At 44.6% G+C, this 17,151-nt stretch overlaps 1 protein-coding gene across 6 annotated transcripts in view; it reads right to left on the reverse strand.

Moving 5' to 3' along the window:
- The window catches only part of RIN2 (Ras and Rab interactor 2), a 182,233-nt gene that overhangs the window by 41,653 nt on the left and 123,429 nt on the right, over nucleotides 1-17,151 (reverse strand). For all 6 annotated transcript variants that reach the window (XM_032183768.1, XM_032183770.1, XM_032183771.1 and 3 more), the window contains one exon: nucleotides 3,652-3,744. In XM_032183768.1, coding sequence (XP_032039659.1) covers nucleotides 3,652-3,744 — 93 coding nt within the window. The remainder of the gene's footprint in view (nucleotides 1-3,651; nucleotides 3,745-17,151) is intronic.

The following is a 17,151-nucleotide window of genomic DNA, read 5'->3' on the forward strand; positions in this document are numbered from 1 at the left end:
TAAGTCTTAAAAATCTACCTGTAACTGAATCCTTCAGAAATATGAAATAAGCATCACCTTGCTTTGCTACAGAAACAAGAGGCTTTATAAATGGAAATGTATCTGGAAGGATGACATCATCGCAAGTGGTAAGGTAGTTAACAGTAAAACAGAAACAAAATTAAAAAGAACTTGTGTAACAGAATAACTAGCCACTTTTGTGTCTAATGTTTTCTCTTTTTGGTTTATTTCTGAAAAAATACTGTTCTGTAAGTTGAAAAGAAACAACAAAACCACTACTGTAAACCCAAATAATTATTATGACTCAGCATGAATTCACAGAGCAGTCAGCATGATATTCCCTAGCCAAACCTATCCTTAACATCAGATTGTCACAAATACCCATGTACTAACTGTTTACATTCTTAAAATCCATGAATGAAATAACAAAATGCAAACACCTTAAACAACGTTTCCTTTCATAATGCATCACGCTATGATTGTCAACTGATGCCTCCTTCAATAAGACTGGTCCCAGCTTTAGAAACTGGCAGGGGTGACAATGTAACTACTATACACAGACCACAACCATAATTATCCACAGCTCTCCAGTGTTCTGCCACTGAACACACACATCTCAATTCTACATCTTTCAGAATGTGACATGAGCAGCAAAAATCAAAACAGCCTCCGAGCTGCTCTCCAACATGTTCATGAGAAGCAATGAGCCCTCAAGGTGCTACAGGCACCTTTATGAAGCTGCTCTGTCTACACACATCATTGTTGTGCAGTGGGAAGTACAAGACAGAGACAGGGTAGGGCCTCTCTCTGGAGCTCAGCATAGCTACAGGTTGCTTTACTCATTCAGCTCTTGAAGAGTTTCTCAATTGAAAGCAGAAGCCACCACTTCGTGGCACTCAAATTCCTGTCTTCAGTACTGAAATGTAAATAAGCTTGTAAAAGCATTAACAGAACTGCGATCTTTAAAATCTTTAATGCAATCACATTAAAAGAGTCAACCAAGGTGACCACTGTAGAATGTTTCCAAGCTCTATGCTTAAAACAGCTAAGAAGGAAAGCATTTCTAATCTGGCAAGGGGATACAGGCTAAAGACAACAAGGATCATCATCAGAAAGGACAAATGAGCTCCAGCACTTATCCAGCATCTCATTTTTCATTCTTGCTGGAGACCTGCATCCTCTTTAGCATTTCATCTTTTCCTTCCTGTTTTGATAAGCAGAGCATAGCAACCCTCAAAAAGCACCCTGTGTGATGAGATGGCGAAGTGCCAGAGATGAACCAAACTGGGAATGCTATTTCTGGGCTCATCTCTACATGTATACAATTAGATATTTTGATATGCGGCTGCAATTGCTGGTTATTTTACTCAGTGAGCTATGGATTTCTGAGACCACTAACACTATTCAGCATCTCATTCATCTGTAAACAGCAAAGTTTTAACTGATACTTGATTTTGGTACAGAATTTAGTGGTGTAAAGTTTCTGATGCCAGTTCAGTACTGCTTGCAATTTAGTAATATTTTGATGAGAAGGTTGATTCAGTAAAAAGGATGTTTGTCAGAGACATGTATTCTGTTCCTTGTTTTACCACAGGCTCCCTCTGTAGCGGCTGGCAAGCGTTCCAGGCCCCAAATTACCCAGCCTAATTCCATCTTGGCTTCCCTTTTCCAGTTTGCTGGCTGAGCCTTCATCAGTTGTGAGTACTAGGAATAACAACTTGGAAGAATTTACCCTATAAAGCACATAGACCTTCACGTTTTGTAAGGTGGGGACAGTACTGTTTTCCTGGTGTAGTAACAACTGGGAGAATGAATGCAAAAAAAAAAAGTAAGAGATGGTTAGAAGCTACAGTAGTGGGAACTATTTAAGAACCAAACAGGAAAGGAAAGGTGGAGTTGCCTACTGGTAGTTGCTAATAACCTTTCTCATAAAAGTTACTGAGAACCGTAAGATACTCTTTTTGAGGATATAAGTGTCCTGAGAAACTGTATGCCAGCATGCTAAAGTGTTGTTTTTTTTTGCAACTGTAAATGAACATGTACAACATAAGATACATGTGTGGAAGCATGCTATGCAATCTGGGCACCTGGGAGAGCATTGTGAGGTAGAGAGCAGAGTGGGTAAAAGCTGTATCTTAATCACCAGGTCTCCTAAACACAGCAATACAGGGCAAATTAAATTAAACAAACTCAAAAATAGCTACTCAAAATTAGCTATTCTAATATATTCTAATAATGCAGGAAAGGGGAAGGATAAAGGTAATCTACTTGTACAAGTGCACAAACATACATGATCTGTACAATGCACAGGCGATGGATACACTGATTGCCTGCAGTTTCCAATTTGACATCAGAAGTTTCAAACACAAATACAGGCTGGGTGGAAAATGCATAAAAAGCAGCTCTGAGGAGAAAGACCTGGGGGTGTTGGTTGATGAGAAGTGCAACATAAGCCAGCAATGTGTGCTTGCAACCCAGAAAGGCACCCATACCCTGGGCTGTACCAAAAGCAGCGTGGCAGCAGGGTAAGGGAGGGGATTGTCTCCCTCTGCTTTGCTCTTGTGAGAACCCCCTTGGAGCCCTGCATTCGGGCCTGGGGCACAAGAAGGATGTGAACTTATTAGAACGAGCCCAGAGGAGGGCCACAAAGATGATAAAGGGGCTGGAGCACCTCTGTTACGAAGCCAGGCTGAGGGAGTTGGGGTTGTTCAGCTTGGACAGGAGAAGGCTCAAGGCAGACTTTACAGCGGCCTGCCAGTGCCTAAAGGGGGCTGCAGGAGAGCTGGGGAGGGACTTTGTCAGGGAGTGTAGGGACTGGACAAAGGGTAATGGCTTTAAACTAGAAGAGGGTGGATTTAGATTACATATAACGAAGAAATTATTTACTGTGAGGGTGGTGAGATGTTGGATTTTTCAGAACACTGTGGTGAGCTAAACAACAGCTTCTTTGTTTCAAAGAAGATGCACTTCAGCTTTAAAAAACAAAACACAATACAAAAATGACTGAAGAACACATTGAGAATGTGAAGGTAGTATTTTTGTGATTGTTCAGATTACCCACACGAGGAGCTCCACAGGTTTTTTCTTAAAATAGGCTATGAAACTAATTTTCAATCCAATAATGGAAATCATAAACCCATATTGTAACTTCAAACTACACAAATCCAAATTATGAAAGCTCTAACATTGTTATGCCTGCATATAATAAAGCTTATGTTCTCAGTATCACTGGCAAAGAATGCCACAAGCTGTTTTACACCAAATACTCTATTCAGTATACAGGAAAACATACATGTGGAATAAATGGGTGGTAATTTAACTACAACTAATACTTGTAAGAAGAGATCCTCAAAGAATGCTTCTAATTTTACAGAACTTTCTACATACCACAGATTGTACTGCACATTCTGCAACATCAGTTTCACTTAAAACCATGCACTTTGTGTTTTGTATTGGTCTATTAAGTTGCAAAACTCAGACAGTGAAGAATAATGTAAACTAAGGCAAGTTTTCTCAGGAAAGGGGTGTTGGTGTTTTTTTTTGTCAAAGAAAAAAAAAAAGACTTTTTACTGCAACCTAGAAAATACGCAACCTAGTGCTTCCAAGCAAATGCATCTCTTCCTATCGGAATAAATGAAATACCGTATTTACCTTAAAGAAACTTCCTCTTTTGTCCAAACAATGAGCTTTCATCGTCAAAGACGACATCGTCCCTGGGAAGACTCCACTAAATGTCTTGAAATCCTAAAAGCAGAGACATTTTTAATAGTTAGTCCAGTCTGTAGGAAATTCCTTTCTAAGCCACAGAAACAGTCACAACAAGCCTTCTGCCAAAACCCTTTCTGTCAACAACATGGTACCATTTATTTCGTACCAATGCCATTACATATCCTTTTAGTCTTATTTTTCCATAAATTGCTTCAAAAAGACAGTATTTGAAGTTCCACATTTCTCCCATCTCTTCACAGCTGATCCTGTAGATCTAGGATGATGTTCAATGTGCTCATTAGAAAGGAATGCTAAAATGTAACAATTGCTTTGTTTGTTTGCTTGACCTTAGCCTGAAGTACAAATATAACAAAATGTTAGATGTCACTACAATCCACCCTGAAGTCTCATAGTATTGGTGGGGCTGACTGAGAAGGAGAAAGAAAAATTACCCACAGGGAAAAAAACACGTTATCATAAGTTAGAAAAATACACCCCACTCCATTCCCCCCCAGAAAAAAACAAACAAACAAACAAAAAAAACACACACCTGCTTGAAGTTATTAAAATGCAATTAACTTTTCTGAGGGTCACGTTCAAACCAGAAGCTGAAGATGCAGTTAGGAAGAAGCTAAACTGAATGAACAGTTTAATATATGGAAGAGCATTACAACATGTAGGCAGCCCTTATGCACATAATGAGAAATATCACAGTGGTGATCTCTAGCTGACTAGCAGAGCTCCTCTCAAGTCACAACCAATTCACATCAGTAACTTGTAAGTAAACGTCAAGTTAAACAGAAACCAAATTCCAAGGCTAAGAAGTCCTTCTAGGATTTTTAACAGCAAGCATCAAACTAGCCTACTCTCTCCCTCACTCACCTAGTCCACTGACAACACAGCAGTGGTTATGTTGGAAGTTCCAGTTACCCAGGGGGCAAGTATTGCATACAGAAGGCATTACGGGTGAAGGTAGGGCTGCTGATTCAATACAAACTTCAATGAAAATAACTGGCTGGGAGCAGCGGTGAAAAACAAGTTCAGTGGCATGGCTGCAGATGAAACATGAGCAAACAGCAGCAGCTGGGCAAGAGAATTCTGGGCATAAAAAAAAACAACAAACCAACACCCCTCCTGCATTATGAGAGGGCATCAACAGAGGTGAACAGAACCAAGCAGGAAGGAGGAGCTTGAAAGACAGAGGGTTTAATTGGAAAGCCCTGGCAAGCACACACACTGGAAAGGGTGAGAAGTAGAAGCAAGATAAAAACATTTACTGGTTTTATTGGTTTTAAGATGTAGCAGAAAGTTTAACAATGTGCACCCCCTTTCCAGAGGTCAGACCACAAGAGCACTAGAAAAGGTTACATTTTTCCATTGTCTTGTTAGCAAGCAGCCATGTTGGGAGCCAACCTGTTTTCCAGGCAGAGTTAGCAGACTTTAAAGGTCAGAAGAAAAACCCAGAATGCTGCATTGCTATGAAAGCCAAATGCTAGAGGATGACCCAGAAAGAACAAAAATAAGCTTAAAAAAATTAAAAATCCAGATCTTCCTTTTAAAAGTCAACATATTTAAAGGAACACATTCTTGATGAGGCTCTAAGACACTGCCATCTGGGTTGCTTTATTAAAAGTCTATGTAACTTGATAGAGCCAATCCTACAGAAGACTGAAGTCCAGCAAAGTGGGTGGGACTGCAGGTGCTGTTAAATCATCTGAGACACAAACTGTGTCCTTGTCTGTCACAAGCAACAGGGCCAAGGAAAGCCAGGTACACAACAGTCCTTCCGCTCTGGGGAATACCAGACATTTCATAGACTTCTCCCATTTGATACTGGGTATTCTAAACAACATGAAGCTTGGCATACAAGAGGGTTTTAATTATACAATTATTATGTTTTCTTTTAATGAATTCTGCAACTCTGAAATTTGCACCTGAAATGCTGAAGGTAGAGTGAGACCCATGAAACCCCAAAAGGAAGGAATTACAACAAAAATGTGATTTTCTAAGTTCATGCTATCCTCTTAATGACAACATTAAAATCAGCTCCATGGGCATGGATTTCAAATGAGTTGCATTGGGGGGGTTATGAGCAAGACCATGTATCCGTTTTGCCACCTCTATTCTCGGTCATTCTTCAACCCATTTGCAAACAATGTCTCCTTCACAGGATTTTTTATTATTTTTTTTATTTTACCACAAAGATGTCTACATGCAATCTCATTACCAAAATAAGACCATGCCAAGACTTCTACAGATATTTCAAAACAGATTCAAGTTTCCACACTCAAACCTACAGAAGAATGCAAGCACACAAACTCAGTTCCCTCAGGTCCCTTCCGAGAACGCGTCTCCAAGTCAGAAGAAAGCCTTGGAGATCACTGCTGAATTCGCTGGATGAGGTTCTGAGGCTCTACACTCTTCCATAGTCATTAACATCAATGTACTACTGTTACTGTCCCTATGACTGTAATTCTGAGCCTCAGCTGTGCTCAAGGCCCTGCCCTTCTCAACTCTCTAGAGCCAGTGAATGGATCCATGCCAACAGTTGGCATTGCAGCCAGATAAACAGATTTGCCTGGCCACATCCCTCAAGAATACAAGGGGGAAAACTGCAAACAAACTAAGCCTAAACTGAATTACAACAATTCTGCCAGACAACAGCCTAAAAAATCAGAAGTTATACTGGGCTAAACCCACATCACGTAACGTATTAAAGCCATAAGAGCACAGAATAACACTGCATAACACTGATTCTCCCAACTAGTCAGATAATCACAACCTTTCTCTCAAAATAGTTTCAGCTTTTCTACAGGCACTGATGAAATTGATAGGAGGAGGAAGCTTCTGAATAGGTTACCCAGAGACCCTGGGAGAAGCACTCTGATGCAGTGAGCAGACTCTGGTGATTTGTTTGCTCCTTCTGAAGGACACGCTTGGACGCAGTCCCTTAAGGTAACATGCAAGCATGCACCTCCACCATCTTCATAGAATCATAGAATATCCTGAGTTGGAAGGGACCCTTAAGGATCATCAAGTCCAACTCTTGACACTGCACAGGTCTACCCAAAAGTTCAGACCATGTGCCTAAGTTCACAGTCCAATCTCTTCTTAAATTCAGACAGGCTCGGTGCAGTGACCACTTCCCTGGGGAGCCTGTTCCAGTGTGCAACCACCCTCTCTGTGAAGAACACCCTCCTGACGTCCAGCCTAAATTTCCCCTGCCTCAGCTTAACCCCGTTCCCGCGGGTCCTGTCACTAGTGTTAATGGAGAAAAGGTCTCCTGCCTCTCGACACCCCCTTACGAGGAAGTTGTAGACTGTGATGAGGTCTCCCCTCAGCCTCCTCTTCTCCAGGCTGAACAGGCCCAGTGACCTCAGCCGTTCCTCGTATGTCTTCCCCTCCAAGCCTTTCACCATCTTCGTAGCCCTCCTCTGGACACTTTCCAACAGTTTCATATCCTTTTTATACTGTGGTGCCCAGAACTGCACACAGTACTCGAGGTGAGGCCGCACCAGTGCAGAGTAGAGCGGGACAATCACCTCCCTTGACCTACTAGCGATGCTGTGCTTGATGCACCCCAGGACACGATTGGCCCTCCTGGCTGCCAGGGCACACTGCTGGCTCATATTCAACTTGCTGTCTACCACGACCCCCAGATCCCTCTCTTCTAGGCTGCTCTCCAGCATCTCATTGCCCAGTCTGTACATGCAGCCAGGGTTTCCCCGTCCCAGGTGCAGGACCCGGCACTTGTTCTTATTGAACTTCATGTGGTTGGTGATTGCCCAGCTCTCCAACCTGTCCAGATCCCTCTGTAAGGCCTTTACGCCCTCATTTGAGTCCACAACTCCTCCAAGTTTGGTGTCATCAGCAAACTTGCTCAAAATACCCTCTATTCCTACATCCAGATCATTTATAAAAATATTGAAAAGTACTGGCCCTAAAATGGAGCCTTGAGGGACCCCACTGGTGACCGCCCGCCAGCCTGACGCAGCCCCATTTACCATAACCCTTTGGGCCCTGCCCGTTAGCCAATTGCTCACCTATCGTATGATGTTTTTATTTAGCTGTATGGTGGACATTTTGTCCAGTAGGATCCTATGGGAAACCGTGTCAAAAGCCTTGCTGAAGTCCAAGAAAATCACATCAGCTGGTTTCCCTTGGTCCACCATACGGGTGATCTTATCATAAAAGGAAATCAGGTTAGTTAGGCAGGACCTACCCTTCACAAACCCATGCTGGCTGGGACCAATGACTGCTTTGTCCCCCAGGTGCGCCTCAATGAGTCCGAGAACCAACTTCTCCATGATTTTACCAGGCACTGACGTGAGACTGACAGGCCTGTAATTGCTAGGGTCTTCTTTCTGACCCTTCTTGAAAATTGGCACAACATTTGCCAGGCCGTAGAGTGCTTTCGAACTACTTCGGGTAACCTAAATACTGGTCGGGTGGCTTTCAGTATTTCTGATTAGAACCCTTTGTTCCCCCACCAAACAGATGGTATGCCCAATGGTGGGGCAGGTGGCTGGAGGCGGGTGGACAGCCGCCCGCAGTGAGGGTGGCCACAGCCCCCTCTCACCCCAGGGCTCAGAGGGCATGTCCGAAGCAGATGCAGAAACAACTGCAGATGGACAAACCATCTGGAGGCTGCATTTGTCCACTTGGTCCTGCCTCTTGCACTTCTGCAGGTCAGCCCAGGCAATGCACCACTGCCTGGAAGCTGTTTTTGTTGAGCCTGGGCACTACGAGTCCATCAGAAAGGAGGGATCTCCTTCCTGTGACTGCAAAGCTGGGTGGAGAAAAGTGGCAAAGCATATCTACTTCTGTACGTGCCTGAGATGGGCGTTTTCTCCTTCTGTGCTTTAAGGACTACGGCAGAGTCTGAATAGATTTGCTTAGACATTGCCTGGGTGAGTGCTCAGAAACCTATCTGAAAATGCCATCAAGCTGCAGGAGCCAAGTTGCCATACGATGTGTGACTTTTCTCCGAGCTGCCCGGAAGGCAGCATTTTCTGCATGTGTTTAAACTGCAGGTGCTGCACCTGCTTAGCAGTCTCATCAGCTCATTCCTCTGAGAGGGCAGCAGGTGCTGGGCTCCTGCCAGCAGCCTTGAGCTCAGATGGCTGCCCCACAGCAGCACAAGCCCGCTTGGCGAGGAGCGCTGTCTGCCTTCCCACAGCACCGCTAACTCAGGACAAAGCCCATGTGTGCCAGTGACGAGGCAGGACACGGCAGAGGAACAAGCAGGATGCTTGGGTAACTCCTCTGAAATGCAGTGCTATCTACAACACCTCTCCATGGATGCTGACACCTTGCAAGCTGAAAGTGCCTTTCATCTTCTTTCCTCTGTGTCCTTCTCCTCTGGCTTTTCATTTACATGGGAATACCAGAGGACTGTTCAGGCACCTTAATGAAACCGAGACTTTTGACTTCTTGTCAAAACAGCTCCTTCTTGGCTCCCTCTCATGAAATTTTATTTGGCATTTTATGCATTGTTACACTTAGCCACCCAAACTCTGATCACCACCTGTCCGTAGTGATCAGGATCCTTCTTCCCTCCCTTCAGTTAATCTGCTTACTAGACACATCTCTGGAAACCTTGTTTGTGTTTTATTTTTTCCGCCCTCATTCTAAAACACAATCCCATACCCAGGAAAATGGTAAGAGATACACACAGAAAAACTCAAATCTTCAGCAAATTTAGCATTCTCATGCATTTTGTTTTCCTGTTCTCCTAACGCATTTGCACTTCCCCACAGAAAGCTGAGTTCATTTATTACTCACAAAGCTCTTGTTTGTCTAATTACTCTGACTGTTTCTGGTTCTTGGCAAAATTAAACTTTTCCTTTTGGAAGTGTTTCCTTTGAGGAGTTAACTGAAAGCTTACTTCCAAGGACACACAGATACAACTGAGCACAGTACCACTTTGAAAACTTATTTAATAAGAGCCTCAGTCTGAAAGCTATCTTTGGTGCCAGGATTTTGCAGACCTCTCGACTCAAATGTTGCATTGTGTTAGCACAGCTGTATCCACAAGCAAAAAGAGAGGGGATTATGCAAAAAGGAGTGTAACTTCCGTCATTCTTCTGACTGCAGAAAGGGTTTACAATCATTTCTCTTTTCAGATGGCTCAAGAGCACATTATTTGTGCTTGTAAAAAACAAATACTGCATACAGCAAAAATGACAAGTCAGTATTTATGCAGTCTCATTTTTGCACCTTGTCATTTCAGTTGAAGTGTTGGAAAAAAATGGAAATAAACATTCCCTGATCAACCTCCTTTTGTTTCAAGCACTGTTTTTACTTCTGTGTTTGCTACCTGAATGAGACTTTGTGTCAGCTACTCCCCTGAGAAGATTATGCTTGTCACCAGTACACTAGCAACGAGCAACGGCATTTCTGCCCACAATGAGTTAAAAGCATATTACAAAAGATAGACATACACTATACATGTAGGCAGAAGGGCTCACTACTTGCAGGAAACAAAACTCTCCAAAAAACTAAAGAGGAAGCTAAAATATGCAATGCTCTCACTACTTTTTTTTTTTTTTTTTTTTTGAAAAAGTGAGATGATCACCAGTGAGCAATGCTTCCCATCCCCAGCTTGTATCCCAAGATGCATTTTGCAAAATTCGAAGTGCAATGCCTTCAAATTAATACCTCCAACTTCAATGAAGTTGCATACCTCAATAAATTGTTCTAAGGAAGTTACAACTCTCCCCTCAAAGAAAGGAGAAGAATATACAAGGTAGTTAAAGGAAACAAGCAAAATTAAATGGTGTGCAAGTATTTTAGTCTGCAAAATAAGGTTCCGTTATTTCACACCTGCTGACATACCATTTTACGTTTCTAACCTTAAGTTGCTGTATCATGCACCTTCATTCTAAAGTTTCATTTCTTGGTACGGAGAGAGCAAGGCACAGTATACCCCAACAGCAATAATTCTTCCTCTCAGGCAGTTCACAGCATTGGGCAATTTCATTGCAGAATAAAGCTTCCTCTGCTGGGATGCTTTTTGCTCTGTTTTGCTCAAGATCTGTAGCAGGGCAGTCACTCAGACAGTTTACATATGAAATGGGAATTACAGAAATGCAGCCAAGTCAAAGACTTCACGGTAGTTCCATCTTTAAAAAAAATAAAAAAATCCTAGACTCTTATTTCACTTACAGCTTTAATCTGAGATTTGAATTTCTGTGGGCTGAAAGAGGACAGGACTGAAGATCACTAAACCTTTCAATGTCTTCTGACTCTGGACATTACTCGTATAGACATCAGCTAGAGCCTGGGAGAGTAAATCCTATTCTTACTCTTCCACAGGCATCCAGTTAGGGTCACTGTCCTATGGCTCACAACAGGGACAAGAGACAAACACCAGATGTGCCTGCTCTGCTTGCTGAGCTCTGGGCTCCAGCAGCCTCCTGGGAGGAGGACAGTATGGAAAATCAGCTGAGGAGCAATGAGCTGAGACCCAGCCAGGGGATACACATACTTCATAGAATCATAAAGGCTAGAAAAGACCTCCAAGGTCCAACCATCACCCTACCACCAACATCACTCACTAAACCATGTCCGTAAATACCACGTCCAACCTTTCCTTGAACACCCCCAGGGACAGTGACTCCACCACCTCCCTGGGCAACCTGAGCAATGCCTGGCTGCTCTTTCTGAGAAGGTATGTCTCAATTTCCAAACTAAACACCTCCTGGTGCAACTTGAGGTCATTCCCTCTAGTACTATCACTAATTATCTATGAGAAGAGGCCAATCCCCAGCTCCCCACACATTCCATGCAAAGGTTACCCTTCTGCTTCCAACATTGTCAGCTGGCTCATTCATCACAGGTCACAGCTGCTCTCCGTTCTCCTGGCTGATCATTTCCAATGCCGGTATTTGCATCGTGAAGTATCAATGTACCTCATCCTGGCTAACGTAACAATGCTGTTAAAATCACAGACATCTTTCCAAGGAGTCCTTCACCTCACTATGCTTTAAGCCATTAAATATCAGCAACTGCTTAAGAAATTACTCTACAGACAGGCTCGGGCATGCAGGGGCTGTGAGTCCACACATCAGGGCTTAAGTTATTCTGACTAACCTGAAAAGGAAACAGTCGTTGCCAAATTTATAAACTGATCTTTACACATCTGGTTTCAGCTAGCCATTGCTTCTGCCCCCAAACAACATTTTGCCTACAGACTTATTTTTCCCTTTCATTCAAGATCCTGCCCATTGGCAGCCTTTTAAGACATTAAAGGATAAGGAGGAATTACTTAGAACACATTTTCATCATGGGACTCTGAGGAGAGGTTTTATGACCCCTTAGATTTTGGATAGATCTACTGTCCCGCTCACAGATCTCTACCTGCTTATCTGTGCTGCAGTCAAATGTTCAAAGCACCCAAACACTACTCCAGAGCTGGCCTGACCACTCCCACTGAAACAAACAGGCTGCATCACTCTTTCCAAGAGAAGCATATACTTAGGTAACACCCACATCCTCAGAAAATCCTACCTTTAAGCTTTGTTGGATGTGGCACATTATCAAAGGGACTGTGTTTGCTGCTAGTGCTCTCTCTTTGCACCCTTTCCAAAAAACTTCCTCAACCTTCTCCTCTTTATATATAATATTACCAGGTCTCTTATAAGAGAATGATTATATGCTAATGCGTTCATGTCTTGTTTTACTTGTAGAGATATCAGAGAAATACATTTGTAAGATTGGCTTAGGTCTGGACAACCTTTCAGAAGATTTGTATTCATCTCAAATTCCCCACCCTGACTATCTCACAAAACTAAAATTTCTTGAAGTACTTTGGTAATTTCCCTTTGTTATTTCTGTCAGAAGCAGGAAATATTAAAGCAAAGACATTCAGAAATGTTTTAAAACGTTTTAGAAGTGTTTAACATTGAGCTGCAGTTACTGCAGGAAGCAAGAAAATGTAATTGCTTGAATTGCAGCAGAGCACCAAAGTCTAGAAGAAACGCAGAATTCATGACAAAGTACTGAGTCACAAGCAGAGGGAGACAGCTACAGTGCCTGCACCTGTGGGGTAGGCACAAGGCAACCACCTGCTGGACTCGGCCTGTGAAAAGCACCCCTCGGTGCCTCCCATCCTGTGAAGCCCAGAGAAGCGTGAGGCTTTCCACGGCCAAGCTGTAACTACTTACCACCTGCTTTCCCAGACCAGCACTAAGCCGAGCTTGGAGCTGCCACAGGCAGCATCCCTCCAGTTGGCGAGGGGGAGCGTGCGCCTGACCTACTTTGGGTCCGGTGAGCTCAAACACCATTACCTGCTGGAGTAGGTCTGTGGCCTAGCATTAGGTGATTGGTTACGCTTAGTCTATTATTAGACAGCAGTACCTTGTACATCACCTTCTTCTACAGTTTGCTTTTGTGCATCTCAAAATTACCTACACACACCATAATTTCCGTACTGTTAAGTCTGGAAAAAAAATACAGGCATGTAACTTACACGGAAAGCCAAGTCAGGACACCATAGCATGCTTTTGAAAATCAGCACATGAAGTTTTTTATTAAACGCACACAACATCTGTAGGACAGGCAAAACTCTACAAGACAGCAGTAACCTACTTTGAGCAACCTGGTCTAGTAGAAGGTGTCCCTGCCCATGGCAAGGGGTTGGATTCAGAACCCAAACCATTCTATGATCCTATGATTCTAAGAAAAAGCGTAAATAGGATTTTTCTGCTAAAGTAAACAGCCAATGGTTTAAAATTAAACAAAACAAACACAACAATGAAAGGGCAGAAGGGGATCCCTTCACCTGCATTTTTAAGATCTTGCCAAAATAGATATTAACATTTTTCAAATTGCTATGTGATATTTGTCTCTTCTCCAGAACCATAAACATTTAAGGCTATTTTACAGAATCACAGAATCATTTAGGTTGGAAGAGACCTCCAAGATCACCCAGTCCAACCTCTGACCTAACACATCCTCCACTGAACCATATCACTGACCTCTACATCTAAACGTCTTTTAAAGACCTCCAGGGATGGTGACTCCACCACTTCCCTGGGCAGCCCATTCCAATGCCTAACAACCCTTTCAGTAAAGAAGTTTTTCCTAATATCCAACCTAAAACTCCCCTGGCACAACTTTAGCCCATTCCCCCTCGTTCTGTCACCAGGCACGTGGGAGAACAGACCAACCCCCACCTTGCTACAGCCTCCTTGAAGGTAACTATAGACAGCAATGAGGTCGCCCCTGAGCCTCCTCTTCTCCAGGCTGAACAAGCCCAGCTCCCTCAGCCGCTCCTCGTAGGACTTGTTCTCCAGACCCCTCACCAGCTTCGCTGCCCTTCTCTGGACTCTCTCGAGCACCTTGATGTCCTTCTTGTAGCGAGGGGCCCAAAGCTGAACACAGTACTCGAGGTGTGACCTCACCAGAGCCGAGTACAGGGGGACAATCACTTCCCTAGCCCTGCTGGTCACACTGCTTCGTATACAAGCCAGGATGCTGTTGGCCTTCTTGGCCACCTGAGCACACTGCTGGCTCATATTCAGCCGACTATCAACCATCACTCCCAGGTCCTTCTCTGCCAGGCAGCTTTCCAACCACCCAGCTCCCAGCCTGTAGCTCTGCTTGGGGTTGTTGTGCCCCAGGTGCAGGACCCGGAACTTGGCCTTGTTGAACTTCATGCAGTTGACCTCAGCCCATCGGTGCAGCCTATCCAGATCCTCCTGCAGAGCCTTCCTACCCTCAAGCAGATCGACACACGCACCTAACTTGGTGTCATCTGTGAACTTACTGAGGGTGCACGTGATCCCCTCATCCAGATCATCGATAAAGATATTGAAGAGGACTGGCCCCAGTACTGAGCCCTGGGGGACGCCACTAGTGACTGGCCTCCAACTGGACTTGGCTCCATTCACCACGACTCTTTGAGCCCGGCTATCCAGCCAGTTTCTAACCCAACGAAGCGTGCGCCAGTCCAAGCCAAGAGCAGCCAGTTTCTTGAGGAGAATGCTGCGGGAGACGGTGTTAAAAGCCTTACTGAAGTCAACGTAGACCACATCCACAGCCTCTCCCTCATCCACCCAGCGCGTCACTTTGTGACAGAAGGAGATCAGGTTCATCTAGCAGGATCTGCCTTTCATAAACCCATGCTGACTGGGCCTGATGGCCTGCTTGCCCTGCAGGTGCTGCGTGATGAAACTCAAGATAATCTGCTCCATGAGCTTCCCTGGCACTGAGGTCAAACTGACAGGCCTATAGTTCCCCGGGTCTGCCCTCCAGCCCTTCTTGTAGATGGGCACCATATTTGCTAGCCACCAGTTGACTGGGACCTCCCCTGTTAGCCAGGACTGTTGATAAATGATGGAAAGTTGCTTGGCCAGCTCCTCTGCCAGTTCCCTCAGTACCCTTGGGTGAATCCCATCCGGTCCCATCGACTTGCATACATCCAAGTGCTGTAGCAGGTCGCCAACCATTTCCTCGTGGATTATGAGGGCCACATCCTGCTCCCCATCTCCTTCCACCAGCTCAGGGGGCTGGGTACCCAGAGAACAACTGCTCTTGCCACTAAAGACTGAGGCAAAGAAGGCATTAAGGACCTCAGCCTTATCCTCACCTCTTGTAACTAAGTTTCCCCCCGCCATCCAGTAAAGGATGGAGATTCTCCTTAGTCCTCCTTTTCGTGTTGTTGTATTTATAAAAACACTTTTTGTTAATGTTGACAGAAGTAGCCAGATTGAGCTCCAGATGAGCTTTGGCCTTTCTAATTTTGTCCCCACAAAGCCTCGCAACATCCTTATAGTCCTCCTCAGTGGCCTGCCCTCTTTTCCAAAGGTCATAAACCCTCTTTTTCTTTCTAAGCTCAAGCCACAACTCTCTGTTTAGCCAGGCTGGTCATCTTCAGTGCCAGCTTGTCTTTGGGCACGTGGGGACAGAGCGCTCCAGTGCCATTAAGATTTCCTTCTTGAAGAGCACCCAGCCTTCCTGGACTCCTCTACCCTTCAGAACCACCTCCCAAGGGACTCTGCCATCCAGCATCCTGAACAGCTCAAAGTCAGCCCTCCAAAAGTCCAAGGCAGCAGTTTTATTGATCCCCCTCCTGACTTTGACAAGAGTAGAGAACTCCACCATTTCGTGGTCACTCTGCCCAAGACAGCTCCCGACCACCACATCCTCCCACTTCTCTGTTTGTGAAAAAAAGGTATAGTGGGGCACCTCCCCTGGTAGGCTCACTAACCAGCTGCATCAGGAGGCATCTTCCATGCTCTCCAGAAACCTCCTAGACTGCTTCCTCTGAGCTGTATTGTATTTCCAGGATATGTCTGGGAAGTTGAAGTCCCCCACTAGAACAAGTGCTGGCGATTGCACGACTTCTACCAGCTGCTTGTAAAACGCCTTTTCTGTCTCCTCATCCTGGTTTGGCAGTCTATAACAGACCCCCACCAGGATGCCTGCTTTGTTGGCCTAATGCAAGCGTTCTCCATTATCACCATTCTGTGACTGTACCAAACAGGAGAAGAAATCCCACAACACCTTTATGTAAGGGATCAGACTTGAACTTGCACCCACGCTATGGCAAAAGGGTTCTTGCATACAAGGGATCTTTACCTAACAGTTGAGGTACACATTTGAAGTGATGAGAAATTCACTACTAGACATGGTAAAATATCTCCTAGTTCGTTTATTTGCCAAACTTTGAGTGTCTTCTGTCTTGATGCATGAATGCCATACCTTGCCTTCTCTTCCTTGATTGCAGAGCTTTACATTGCACCAGTAGATGACAGCAAGGGCCACATCTGATTCAAAGAAGCCCAGTCAGTGGGGAGAACGCAGCAGCTCTGGGGTGTAGGACAGAGCATAGAAGCATAGACACTTTGCAGGTCTCCTGACCTGGCTGCAGGGAGAGCCCAAGGACACAGCTGCCCCAGCTGAAGCATGCCTTCGCCTATTCTTCCTTTAAACCACGACAATGCTTTTTAGAACGATTAGTAGGCTTCCATCAAGGCTCTTCAAATTCAGTGGAATAAGCCAGGCTATTCAGACACAAAAACCAGGACTGTGGCTGATGCTCCATCTTATAATTCTTTTTAAACCAGAACTGATTTCTGGTGCCTTAAGTTCACTGGGCCACTTGAAACCTCCTGAAACACGTACAAACATGTCACACGCTCACCTGCCCCAAGAATAAACACCACACTCCTCCTACATTGGGCATCAACAGTTCACACACAAAATGTTCCTTTCTTTAGATAACTGCAATCCTAACATGCTGCCCAAGCATCTCAGACAAACGAGCAAGATAGAGAAAAACTCACTTTAGTCCAACAACAGAAACACGACTTCTCTGCATGGTCAAGCGCGCGAGCAGTGGCACTGCGTGGCCTCCTCCCAGGCCCAGGGTGTGGAGGCAGAGCAGGCGCTGCAGGCCACCCACAGTCCCTTCTCTCAGGCTGGCAGGAGCAGCAA

Source organism: Aythya fuligula, chromosome 3 (assembly GCF_009819795.1).
Source record: "Aythya fuligula isolate bAytFul2 chromosome 3, bAytFul2.pri, whole genome shotgun sequence".
Lineage (NCBI taxonomy): Eukaryota > Metazoa > Chordata > Aves > Anseriformes > Anatidae > Aythya > Aythya fuligula.